The 13,903-nt window shown below is 47.1% G+C and overlaps 1 protein-coding gene across 2 annotated transcripts in view; it reads right to left on the reverse strand.

Moving 5' to 3' along the window:
• The window catches only part of Samd4a (sterile alpha motif domain containing 4A), a 210,143-nt gene extending 197,935 nt beyond the window's left edge, over window positions 1-12,208 (reverse strand). The window contains exons 1-2 of one of the 2 annotated variants that reach the window (XM_026384080.2): window positions 11,901-12,208; window positions 10,035-10,674 (exon numbers count right to left, since the gene is read on the reverse strand). In XM_026384080.2, the coding sequence (XP_026239865.1) occupies window positions 10,035-10,230 (196 nt within the window). In that variant the 5' untranslated portion in view covers window positions 10,231-10,674; window positions 11,901-12,208. The remainder of the gene's footprint in view (window positions 1-10,034; window positions 10,675-11,900) is intronic. The other variant, XM_026384079.2, reaches the window with a different exon arrangement.
• Window positions 12,209-13,903: the final 1,695 nt, after the last annotated feature.

A 13,903-nucleotide genomic window follows, 5' to 3' on the forward strand; every position in this document is an offset into this window, starting at 1 on the left:
TTTTCTAAACAGGCACTAATCTTTGCAATGGAGAGGCAGGGTACTGCTCTGAAATCAGGCTGCTTGTTTTCAAGCAGAATAATGGCAGCTCCTACCCCATTTTAAAGGAGTTGCTGGAATGAATAAATAAGATAATATATGGACTCAATAAACAGGAGCCAGTCTTATTTAGAAGTACTATTTTATGCCTGGCCCAATGTTAAAGGCTCATCATCTACAAATGAAACCCAAGCCACTCTCTCCTCTTTAGCATATTTCCATTGTTCAGGAAGCTCTAATCATTGCAAAGTTTTCCTTTACTTTGAGCTAAATGAACTGTAGCTTTATTCACTGCCAGCCTCATAAATATAAAATTTAACCCCTCAACTCCAAGCCCAAGGAATTTCCCAAGTAACCCATGACAGTTCTCTGTTGTCTTCTTCTCAGTTCACCCTGGCTTCCAGGTGTCCCCACCAGCCAGCCTCTCTCTTCTGACCACATCCTGATTTGTCCATCTCTTCAAACTGTGTACTGGGAACTGCCCTCCAGATTTCAGGGGGCAACTGACAGGTACTGTGGCACACACCTGGCATCCCAGCAGCCTGGGAGGCTAAGGCAGGAGGATCACAGGTTCAAATCCAGCCTCAGCAACTTAGTGAGGTCCTAAGCAACTTAGCAAAACCCTTTCTCTAAATAAAAAATTAAGAAGGGCTAGGGATGTGACTCAGTGGTTAAGCACCCCTGTGTTCAATCTCTGGTACCAAAAAAAGAGAGAGAGAGTGCGGGGGCGGGGGGGGGGCAACCACATGATGACATCATTCATACAAAGTTCTAAGGTTACTAAAAACCAAAAGTTCTTTTCATGCATGTTATTGCTGAACCACAACACCTATTCTAACCCACAGCAATGACCAGCTTGATGACACACTGTATTGGTTCTCCCTCTTTCCCTGTTTCTCTCTACCTAGCTTCCTTTCCCATTGCGTGGGATCTGTGTCCCAAATAAACCACCTGCACAGCCAGCCCTTGCCTCAGGCTCCACTCTCCTGGGGACCCCAGGCTAAGTCACACTCCATCAGCACAAATAATGATGTTGAATGCATGAGCCCTGAGGCACACCAGAGACCTCCCTTCAGGCTGACAGCCACCAGAGTCAGGCCTGTCAGTCACCAAAGCCACTCTAAATCCACACAGCTAGACTCACCTGCCCTACTTCTCTCCATTTGATTCATCAGGAAATGGGGGTTTATCAAGGCTCTGCTGAAACTTAGATATGCGATGCCCAGCAGAATTCCTGTGATCTACAGAGCATACAGTCTCTCCATGAATGCTATCTCCCTTCCTTTCCCATTCCCCTAGAAAAAAAGAAGTGACATTAGCTCACCATGGTCCATCCTTTCCATTCTTGACAAACTGATGCTGGTTCCTATTTTCTCATCCAAATGCTCACAAAGCATGGTAGCTTATTTAAACGCTCTTATGGGATCTTGCACAGAACCAATGTTAACCTCACCAATGTATAGAACCTCCTTTCTCCCACCTTTTCCCTTTTAGAACTGAGACAGTAGTCTTTATCTTGAGGGGTAGATGCTGCTGATTCCTTTACCTCTTCAAAAATCCAAAAGTGCTTTAACATTGACATTTTTGTCACACATTTTAACTGTTAAAATGACATGTTCAGTGCACATACACAGAAATGTATGCAGCAGAGGCAATGTTACGTATGTATTTATGCTGCTCACAGACACTTAAATTGTACTGACAGATCAGTATAGGCTGCTTCAGAAATTCTAATAATTGCACTTTATGGGAGTATGCTGGGGAAGTGGGAAGAGATCTCTCCCATCCGGCCTCTGGAACTGACATTCTTGCTCTTTCCAGCTCAAATTTAAAGTCCACAACATCAGCAAAAAATTAAAATATAAAAATAAGTATATCTTTCCAGGAGCCTCATTTGCCATGGGACACTGATCATTAGAATGCCTGGAAATTCCAGCAGGGACATGTCCAAAAAGCAAGGGGAAATGAGACAGAGTCCAGCTCTCCTGTTCTCAAACACTGACTCAGTTGGAGCTGTGAAAGATAGTTCCAAGAACCAGGCAGTGAATTATTGCTGAAAGCGGTATATAGAATGCTCAGTAGTGTAATGAGTGATCACACTACAAAGACAAAAAACATGCCTCGCTCAGAGCTTATGTATATATCACTTCAGTAGATTTTTAAGACAATTTTTAAGACACACTTGCATCACAGAAATGCTCTTTGAATAAAGCAGTCTATGGGGTTTTTCCAAGGCCAGAGAGAGTCTGGTATACATTACCAGTTAAGACTGACCGAAGAGTGTCACCAGAAGCACACTGTCCTGTCCCTCTCTTCCCCCCACCTTCCAGACACGTGTTGTCAGTAGAGCAAAGAATGGTTCACTTTTCATATAAAGCTACCTTAAAACTGTAAAAGAAACTCTGAAAATGACCTTTTTGTAGCAGAAAATTCAAGTGGGCAAAAGAGAAATGAACCCCATCCTAACACTACCATCTGAGTCAGCTTCAAACCTGACCCTAAATGAAGGCTCTAATAGGTTAGTGACATTAGATTGAAGTTGAGATGGTGGAAAGAGCATTGAACTGAGGAGAGTCCAGTTCTAATCCCAGATCTGCTGGCCACGGCTTTGTCAATCAGTATTTCATCTCACAGACTGGGGACCATGCTCAGCCACAGATTTTCAAACTACCCTCCCTGGAAAGTTAGGGTTGAGAGGAGGAGACTGCAGGCATCTGCTTCCCACAGCTTTCATGTAAGTTTTCATTTACCAATGAAAACCTTCTGATCCACATCCATAAGACTTAAAAGCCACCGCACCAAGTCACTTCTAACAGTCGAGGTTCTTTCCACTCAAAGTGAGATCCACAGACCCACAGCATCAACATCACCTGGGAGCTTATTACAACTGCAGGTCAGGCCTCCTCACAGACTTCCTTAATCAGAGTTTTCAGGAACAAGATCCCCAAGTGATTTGTATGCACATTAAATTTTGAGAAGAACTGGTCTGACACGTTTATGTTTTCCTTTAAGTGTTTTAGATGTTATTGCTTAACACAAGTCTAATCAAAGTATCCTGCAAAAGTATCCTACTGGGAGGAACCAAGAGGACTACAACCAAGTCTCAGAAGTTTATGGATGCTTACGAGGGGTGAAAATATTAAGTGCCCAGAGGTTTTGTTTTCCTACCTTTAAATGTTAGAAATCATGTGTTTGGATTGACTCAGGGATGTTCCTTCCTCCATTCACCAAGAGATAATACCTAGTGGACAATATGCTTCATGCTTCCCTCTCTCTATTATATTTATCCTTCGAAGGCTCAGGAAGCCTGCCTCTGACATGACACTTGCATGGAGTCCCCTCTAGGCATGGTTTTCCAAGTGAAACTGGCATTACTGGTATTAAAAAGGCAAGAATCTTGTGAGCCCTAAAGCACTTGTTTCAAATGCCACAATCAGGTTGACATCTCCTGTTCATCTTCTTCTTCTTCTTCTTCTTTTTTTTTTCTTTTGGATACTGGGGATTGAACTCAGGGGAGCCACATCCCCAGCCCTATTTTATTAGACACAGGGTCTCACTGAGGCACTAAGTGCCTCACTTTTGCTGAAGCTGGGTTTGAACTCATGATCCTCCTGCCTCAGCCTCCCAGGTTGTTGGGATTACAGGCATGTGCCACCGGGCCAGGCTTGCTTCAGCTTCTTGCACAATCCAAGTCACCGTGAGTGAAAGCGAGACCTTTCACTTGACTCCCATTTGGTTCTCTCACCAAAATAACACCATTTAGCAACTGTTGATGGTTTAAGCATTACATCTGTGTTTGTTTAACCTCCACAACTTGAGTGTAAGCTCCTTGAGGTGAACTATTACACTGACTTCACCCTTTGGCAGAACACCCAGCTCTCTGTTGGGGTATCTGGTGAATGTATATGTACTCAAGAACTTAGCCCCACATTTTTTTTTCAGGATACTGATCACCAGGTACCATCATTATGGTAATATCTACCACATAGAAGAAACCACAGAACCATCTGATATTTTCCCCCTCATAAACTAAAATCAGAAAAACTGTAGTAAAATGTTGATATGTGGAGTGGGAACAAAAGCCAGAAATCAACTTCTGACTTCCAAGGAGTCACAGGCTCCTACATAAAAACAGGTTAGTTCTTGGGAACCCCAAACTGGTTCTCAGGGTGCTGCCTTCAGAGCAAGGCCCATGCCTGAGTAGCTAACCAAAAGAATGTTCGGTTCCTACTCTGAAAGTTCTGCTTTCTTGGGGAGAATCCTGCCTCAGGCGGCTACCATGGAAGCAAAAAATAGCTCAGAGGAGACGTCTGATTCTGCATCTTAATCTATGTGAATTGGATGAGCTCAGTCAGGCCTTAGAAGGAATGATTAGGGGGGATGAAAACGTGGTGATTACAGTAAGACAAAGATTTCTATGCACCCCACACTTTTCCTAGCAACTGGATTTACAGGACTTCACTGATGAATGGAGACAACTCCCCAATTTCTCCTCAAGGTGAAGCAGTGTCTCCCTCATCTCCCGTTGTTAAGTCTCTTCAGAATGACCCCTCAGCAGACAGATGGAGCAGTTTTCAATTTCTTCTCAGCACCCCCAACCTCCGTTTGCCCCCACTTGTTTACTTAACCATCAACAAGCCAATCTGACTGTTGTGAAGCTTGTCTGCCTCATACTTGCTTTGATGAGGCCTGTTTATAACACATACTCAGTGGCTGAAGCCCTTGAGCAACTAAGCTAAACAACTAAATCCAAATAATTCACAACAAAGAGTACGAATGAGTATAACCTGCTACAATTCACAATCAGTAACTTGCTCAGTCGTCCCAGACCAACCCAGAGAAAATTATAGCACCCTCAGTGAAAAGGATTTCATATAGAGGGCCCCTATATATTTCATTCAACCAAATGATTTTTTTTCTTTTCACATTCACCAACTGAAGAAAAAAGTGTTGACAAGTTATTTGAGAAAACTGGGTCAGGCTGCCTGCTTTTTTTTTTTTTTTTTTTTTTTTTTTTAAGGACCCAACATGATAGAGTAGAACAATGAAGGTAAATGGTAGGTAGAACACAGCAGTATCTTTTTAGAGTTCCAAGTCCTCCCTAATCTCTTCTTCAAGATTCCTCACATGAAAAGATTTCTGACCATTTAGGAAAATACCATTTATATCAATTCCACATTAATGAGTGGTGAACTTAAGCCTGAAGGATGAAATAGATCCTTGCTGGGTCATTAACAAGGACCTTCCAGATCATAACAAAGTTTTTTTTTTCCCCCAAAACCATCATTTTTACTGATGAGAAAACTGAGGCTCAAAAATTAATCAGCCTAGTCTGATGAATTTCAAAATCTATACTCCAAGAATCTTCCATAAATTATGCGCTCCTGTGGGTATACACAGACACTTGAACAATACTTCTCTTTCCTTCTCAATCCTTCTTCCCCACAGCCCCAGTACACTGATGCCCCAAGACAATGCCACCAGAGGCCAAAACAGAAATTGAACTCATTTGCCTCTTATTCCATTTTTGCCTCTCTGAGAACCATGCACGTACCAGGAGAACTCTTCCCTGAAAATATACAAATACGTGAATACAACACTCAGCATACACACCCACACCCATAAACCATAATCCTCACACGTACCATACGTGACACACTACCCCTACCACACACAGACACCTCCTAATCCACCCCCCCACATCAAACACTGCATAACCCACATGACCCACACACCACACACGCAAACCCTATTCATCTTTTAACTCTTCCTCTTCATTTGCAGCAGGCCCCTGTCTTAAAGTCTTCTTCCGATCTTTATCATCTCTGAGGGATTAACTCTAAATTCCTTGGCTGGCAAAAGTCCTCTACACACATTGCTTCTGCTTCTAACTGCTGCTCTTTAGAACTCAGCACTCTATATTCTTTCAGCCAGTCTGAACCTACCATTTCTTGCACAAAGCCAGTCCCTTTTACAAATCAATGCTTTTTATAAATTTTTTTTCCTGCTTGGAAAATATCTTCTTGCTTGTTCTCTACTATTCTCTTTACATACTAAACCAACTTTTATTCACCCTTCAAGACTCTAATCAAACACACCTTCTGGACCCCTGCTTCCAGCAATTAGCTGCTAGATTCACAATGCCCCAGCACTCCTTCCTCCATACTTTTAATTTAATCCCATATTTATGCACCTATGATATTATACTAGTTATTGACTTAACACTGAGAGTTATATATCATGTACCAGGTCATGAAATACAGTAAGATACCTCTGTATTCCCATTGTGTAAGTCTGAGCCAGAAAAATAGTAGGCAGTCAGAAAACGTTTGTTGAATGCATAAATGAATTAAAGAATTACAAATAAGATCTTATTCATATCATCAGGAAAACCTCTTCTACTTTACTCCATTTGTGATCTAAAAAAAAGGGGGGGGGACCTTTCTAAAGTTATGAGGTGCTGGAAGCAAGCCTCAACTTAGAGAGATGACCATGACCAATATCCAATGACCACATCTGGAGTGAAAAAGAAAAATACACATGCGTGCACGGGTACACACACACACACACACACACACACACACACACACATCCATAGGGACTGTGTTGGTCAGTTTTCCATCACTATAACATATGCCTTGAGATAACAAACTTCTAAAGAGAGAACTTTATTGTGGCTCACAGTTCAAGAGATTTTAGTCCACGACAGGTTGGCCTGATTACTCTGGGCCTTTGGTGGCATATAATGGCAGAGCAAAACTACTCAACTTATTGCCAGGGACTCAGAGAAGAAGAGGAAGGGGCAGGGTCTCATTGTCTCCCTCAAAGGCATGCTCCCAATGACCCCAAGATCTCCTACTAGGCCCTATGTCTTAAAGGTTGCATACCTTTAAGCCAAGCTAGGACTAAGGCTTTAACACATGGGCCTTCAAAGGTCATTACAGAACCAAACTATAGTAGGGACTGAGACAACTATTTTCTTTGGATCTCTGATAACCATGAACCTGAGGCAAAAGATCAAACAGTGAATCATTGGATTCTCAGTAACTTTAAGAAAATGAAAAGTAAATATTAAAACACATCCCACAGATCTCAGATAAACCATGTTTAATGTTCAGGCTCTCTCTTGATTTAAATATAGAGTCCTGCAAAACACAACCAAATTCACACAATTACTAATTATTTCTTTTCTTTTCTTTTTGAAAACTGAATCAAACCCCAGATATGAATTTGGTTCCCATTTACCAAGTTTTAAAATCTCTAAACACTAGAATAAATGCTATGTTTTAATTGATGATTACAAAATAAATAATACTGGATGACTTTGGTACGAGAAATCTCAGCCACTCAATGAATGAGTCATTCTGCACAGCCGAGTTTTCTGAATTGGTAAGAACAGCTTTGGAGGTTAATTATCTTGGGTGTAAATATTTCCCAAGTATATTGAACACTTCCCCAGCTTCTTAAGAAGTGTATTTTTTAAAATGCACTCTTTTGGTAGTCTGCTTTAGTAAGTAGAAATTATTGGCTTATATCATCAAAAACAGATGCCTGCAGGGTCAATTAAGGTTTCCCACCTTAATAGTTCAAAGCCTTCAGGGCTTGTGCTCCAATTCTTGTGTCTGAAGTTATAGTTTTTCTCTTTCCTTCTTGTCAGATTATCAGGGGGTCACTTTTCACTGCTGATTACAGCAGACTCTCACCCTATTCTAAATGTACTATTCCCAGTACACTAAGGATTATTTTTCAAATTAAAAAAAAAATGTTAGGATTGTGTTTAGAATAAAAGTAAGAATGTTTTGAAAGGGGGGGGTCTCAAGTTTTCTCTGGATTTTTATGCCACCTACTCTGCTAGTGTTGCTAAGTGGACATTTTTTGCCTCCTTCCTGGTTCTTGGCTAAGTTCCAGAAATGCAGAAAGGCACAACAGGTATGCTGGAACAAATCTTGATGCTCTTTATGATGCCTACCCTCCAAAAGTAAACTAGACCATTATATGACCTCCCTAGTGATTTTCTGTCTTGGCCACGCAACAAAACAAGTACAAAGGTTTCCATGCAGGCAAAATGTTTAGGCTGAATGATTAATCCAGAAACTGGTAGATGGTCCCCACCTTACGTAACATTTCTATATTTTGTACTTCTGCATCATTTAGCAGGACAAATAGGTAGGCATTGTAAACAAGTATGGTTAAATGAAAAATTTCCAAATGGCTTTTTAAAATCACAGAGGTTGAATTTTGTTGAATTATATTTTTTTAAACTAAGTCACTAGTTTTTAATACTATACATCTAATTACTCACTAAACCGATAACTGCTATACTGGGAAAAAATCCTCTGCATTACTCAAGAGGAAAAAAAATATTGCTCGGCATTTAAGTAACATGAAGATGATTATCATTAAACAGTCCCTACATGAGTCAAAGTCGAGCATTCAACATATAAATGACTGTACTTAAATTCTTCACATTCTACAGCATGAAAAAGTTTATATAATCTTGTTGGTCAAACCTGAGAAAGCAAAACCAAGCAGGTAAACTTAGCTACCCATTGGCATTAAAGACAGAAGCAGACAGAGTGGGTCATCAGTTACCTACCTAGTTATGTTTCTACACCCTAAGGAAGAAAGCTGGCCCTTCTACTATTTATAAATGTGGAACTCAACCAAAGGGGGCCCTGCCATTGCCACCCTGGAGTAACTGTGTGAGCTGTCAGGCTTGGGATGAATGGAATCTCCTTCAGAATGACCCTCCATACTTGGCAGTGCAGGATCCTTTGGGTGCAGTCAGGAAAAGGCCAGTGAGAATTTCCAGCAGTCACTTCCACCCTATGATTCTATATATGGAAACATCCCATTCTAGCTTCTTCAGCATCATGAGCACCATACCAGGGAAGAGGAATGAGGAAGAGGCTGGCTCTCCTCTTGCTACTCTGAAGGCACACTCACTTCACTGTCTCCCAAGTCTCCATGACTGGACAGGACCTTGTCATCAAATAGCCCAGACCTCTTCCTATTCTTGCAGGCCAGCAGCTCTAACATGGAACAGCTGGAAGAGGACCCTGCATTCTTTTCTCTGCATAAACACTGGGGGCTCTGTTCACCCTCCAGCAGCAGCATGAACTAAAGAATTTCCCCATCCAAAATCACAACCATCAGACTTTTCCCCCACCCCCAGTCTCCCCTTACTACCAGGATATAATTTCAGTCTGTCACCACCCATACGAGCAAATGGCAAACTGCTGGACCTTGGAGTATAGTCACTTTCTTACTAGTTGAGGTGTCTGTAAATACTAGCAGGGTAATGTGAAACAATTCTATTCTATTACTCAGGAAAGTTTCCTAACAAAAAGGACCAAGGAACCCAATTCATGGCCTGCTCTTCCAACAAGGTCCCTATCAACATGTATAACGTCATGACCAGTAAGTGAAGCCACATCATACCCATACTGCAAATGTCATCTTAATAGTCTGTAACATCTATATATTATTCTGAAGACGAACCTCTAAAACCGTAATATTCGTGTGGGGAGTGGGAGGAGAGAAAAATAAAATTGCATTTTCAGGTATTCTTCATACAGCCTAATCAGAGCTTGGCTGCTGAAGGGCAGTCCCGGGCTTCTTCATGTGTTGCTGAAATCCAGAACCACGTTGCCCAAAAGAAGAAGGGAGGGGGGTGGGTGGAAGCCCAGAAAATCCAGACTCTACGTGACCTGACTTACTTATTTCCCAGGAAACTGCATGAGAGAAAAATCAATCATTCATGCTACCGTAGCTACCACACGGAATGGACTGAGGAGTTCACAGTGGGCAAAACACCAAAGCAGCCAGCGGAGGTAAGTAGGCGGCGAGGACCGGGTGTGGGGAGAAGGGGCATATGTCAACGGCCCCGGGGCGGGTGCCGTCCGGGTCCCCACTGAAGGCGGTCGAGGGGCGGGGCTCCGACCCCAGGCGGCAAGACTGGGTTAGGGGCAGGACCGCGGTGGCCGCGCACTTACCCGGGCTGTTGGCCTCGCCTTCCAAGACGTGCAGCTCGGCGCAGTCGGCCAGCGAGTGCTCCAGGCAGAGCTGGAGGAAGCGGGCCTGGGTCTGGCTCACGCGCTTGAGCAGCGACAGCAGCGCAACAGTCTGCTCGCACTCGTTCCAGCCCTTAAACCAGCCCGCCAGCACCCCGACCTGGTCGCGAAACATCATGGTTAGGGGGCCGCCCTCAGTCTACAAAGCCCCTCGGCGCCCCTACCCGCCCCGCCCGCCCCAAAGTTTGGCGGAGCCGCAGCCCCGCGGCCACCGGAGACGCGTTCTGGTTCCAAGGTGGCTCTGGTGCCCGGACGCTGCAGGTACTGCCTCGGCTCCTGCCTCTCTTGTCTGGTCTCAGTTACGTTCCGGTGGTTCTGGCTGATTTCCCCGGAGACGATGACAGACAGTAGCACGGAAATGTTTCTTTTTAAAAAATAAAATAAAATAAAATAACGAATTTGAAAATAAAATCCCTCACAAGGCACACAACTGAATGAAGAACGCTCTCTTTTCCCCCCTTCTCGCAGCTTCGGGATGGTGATTTCCGGCGTCCCGGGGTCTTCTCCCCGCTGGGTGGCAGCTCGGACCCTTCACACCCGCATTCCCGAGCGGCGATCACCACTGGAAGAAGAGAAAGAGCTGCAGTGAGACCTCCGCCAGTGGAGGAGCGCGCCCAGGGGGACGTGTGCATCAGAGGGTGGCTGTGGGTGGGGGCGTCCCGCGGAGGTTGAGTCCCGCAAATACCAGCCGCTGGTCCGCACCCTGGTGCGGGAGATGGGCTATTCCCGAGCGGGGAATGGCTAGAAGCCTCTTTTCCAGGTGCACGAGGAGACCCCGCAGCTTCCTGTTGCTGCGGCTGCGAACGGCTAGTGCTCCCCTCAACGCCCCACCCGGGGTGGCTTCAGGAGCTGTGCTGCGAACGCCAGCACCAGCAACAGATCTTCCCCGCTCAGAAAACTTGCAATGCGGCTCCAAAGGGGCGCGGGGGTGGGGGTGGGGGCTAACGCAAAGCAGAGGCGGAGGCAACGACAGCCCGAGTTCCTTCCTCCTCCTCCAGCTCTCCCTCCTCCTCCTCCTCCTCCTACCCCTTCCTCCTCCTTCTCCTCCCTCCTCCTCCTCCTTCTTCCCGAGAAGCAGCCGAGAGGCTGCAGCTCCATCTACAGCAACAGCCAGCATCTCCACCACCAGGCGCCCCTCTGGATTTAGGCCGTGAGCAGCCGCGGCAGCAGCTCGCGACAAAAATAAACTCTCCCCACCCAAAGCTCCGAGCCCAGCGGGCGGCGGCGCAGCACAGAGCCTGGCTCCCCAGCGCCGCGCCGCGCTACTCAAGCCCACCCGGGAGGTCTCCCAGGGCCTGCTTTGCCTGGAGCGATCAGCCGTGTGCGTGCGTGAGCGCGCCTGTGTGTGTACGCGCGTGTATGCTTTAGGCATCCTGCCCCCGCCGCCGCCGCCCACGGGCGGGTCGGTAGGGCCCAGCGCCTCGTCTGCGCGTCCCAGGCCGAGGCCGCTGGGTTGCGGGAGCACGCGGCGCACGGAGTCAACCAGAGCCTGCAGCAACGCTTCTACCCGCAGCAGGGCGGCACGGCGGGGAATGCAGATCACCGCCATCCGCACACGCCCCCCAACGACCGCGAAGAAGAAAGTTCGGCTTCGGGGACTCCCCCAGTTCTATCTCGGCTGTGGTTGCCACCGCCAGCGGGGCGGAGAGCCCAACGGCTCGGCCATCGCGGGGCCGCTCGCTCCCAGACTCCTGCTACCCGATTTCCAGAACTTCTCGAGTGTAGGGGCAAGGAACCCCAGTGGCCAATGGGTCCTCCTCCAGGGGGGCGAAGGGAAGGGACACTCACCTTGGCGCGGCTCATCCCTGCGGCTCGGGGCCCTACTCGCGGGTCCGGGGCCGGGTGACTCTCAGCGGGGTTGGGGGCTCCCGGAGCGCGGTCCGCGGGCCATGCCGTCGGGGCAGGCGGAGCTGAGGAAGTGCTGCGCTGCGGGTCCGGGGCGCTACTGCCGCCGCCGCTGCTGCTGCCTCCAGTGTCGGCTCGCGGAGGACTGAGCCGCCAGAGCCGGAGCTCCCCACATGCTACTGATTAACATACACCATTACATCATGGGGTTGGCAGGGAGCGCCCAAGAGGGGGGAGAGGAACCCGGGCGGCGGCGGCTGCACGCGGGGGGAGTAGGGGGGAGGATCCCCGGACCCAGCAGGCGGTGGGGAGGGGGGGCAGATTCCTAAGTGGGGACCAGAAAAGGAGGAGAGCGAATGGGAGGAGCTGGAAGGAGCGGAGGGGTCGGGTTAGAGGAACCGCTGAACAGAGCAGAGAAGTTTGGGGAAGAGGAGGGGTCTGGGTGAATTCCTCACTGAGTGCGGTGGAAGAGCCCGGGCTCAAGAGCCACCCAAGTCCGGACAGAAGGGGACCCGGACGACGCTTAAGCGGGGGCGGTGCTGCCACCCGCTGCTCGTCCTTGGGAATGTGGTTCACCAACTCGGGTGACCCCTGGATCCTGCTGGGGCCCGTGGGTGGCTGAGCTGGGTGACCCGCGGACAGCAGACACTCGGAGTCACTGCCTCTAGGGATCTGGACGGGTTCCGAGGGTCGCGAACGCTAAAGGGAGAAAAGGGAGAAGGGTAGTGCGCAGAGCTGGACGTGCCTGGGCACCGGCTCCCTGCGGCCCTCGTCCGTGGAGTACCAAAAGTGCCTTGCCCCCACGCCCCTCCGACTAGGTAGAGTACTAGATGCCCTTTGCCTCCTGGCCCCCGGCGGCACTCCTGGTACTTGTTCTCCCTGGGGAGGCGGCCGACTTCAGTGGCCCACTCGCAAGCTATGCCTGGCGCGCGGGCTGCGGCTTCGGGCCTGGAGCAGGGACGAGCGCCGCCCAGGGCGACAAGGAGGCGGGGCGGGGCCACCTGTCAGCCCGTCCGAGTAGCTGAGCCCGCAGCCTTTACCTGGACCTGGAGCTGGCGAAGGACAGCCGGAGGCCAGGCAGGGATTTCAGGCGCGTGAGGTTGTGGAGGTTTGGACTCCGCGGCCCAGACTCACAAACTAGACTGGAAAGTGCCTCCGTCTAGTCTCGAAAGTAAAGCATTGGTTAAAAATACCTTTTAAAAAAAATCGCTGTACCTTCTCATAGGAGTTAAAAAGTCACCAGGAGGACTTGATTCCTAAGCCCAGGCTATCTCCATGTTTTCAGAGGAAACACTGAGTCCTCCAGCATTTAACCCAGCAACTTGAGGCATGTTTATAAAGGAATACCTATGAAAAATCAGGGGCACTCATGCTTCAGATCCAGCTTTCCCTATTTTCACTAATACAGTATTTTAAAGATAAACTGAGATATTATTCCACCAATTAACACTTCTGTCTTCCAACTCCTGTACATGTCCCTGTTATTTCAATCACTTCTTCCTTCTCTCAAATTTTGATTTCTGCAGAGTTTCTGACATGTCAGACTTGTGGCAGCATCTGTCATCTGTTAGGGTATTGAAATGTCTTGTGGGACTGCAAAAATTTAGGTGTAAAAATTACAATAGAGTGTGCGAACTTTTTTTCAAGTTCACTTTTAATCAACCAGGAAAGTTACCTGTAAAATTTAATGAATATTTTGCCCTAATTAGAAAGCAAGGATTCTGGAACTCTTTTGTTTTTATTTTATTACCATAGAGGCAGAAAGACTTGGTAGATCATTTTCTCCCACATGACTGTCAGTTACTCCTTCATAATAACTTGTCGCACGTGGCTCTCAGGTAATCCTTTGTAATAATTTCTATCAGGACAAGAAGAATTTTCTCTCAATGCCCTTCCTCAGATGTAATCGGGAAGATTAGAGTGTGGGTTACCTGGGTGTGTACCTT

The sequence above is a fragment of the Urocitellus parryii genome, chromosome 6 (assembly GCF_045843805.1).
Source record: "Urocitellus parryii isolate mUroPar1 chromosome 6, mUroPar1.hap1, whole genome shotgun sequence".
NCBI lineage: Eukaryota > Metazoa > Chordata > Mammalia > Rodentia > Sciuridae > Urocitellus > Urocitellus parryii.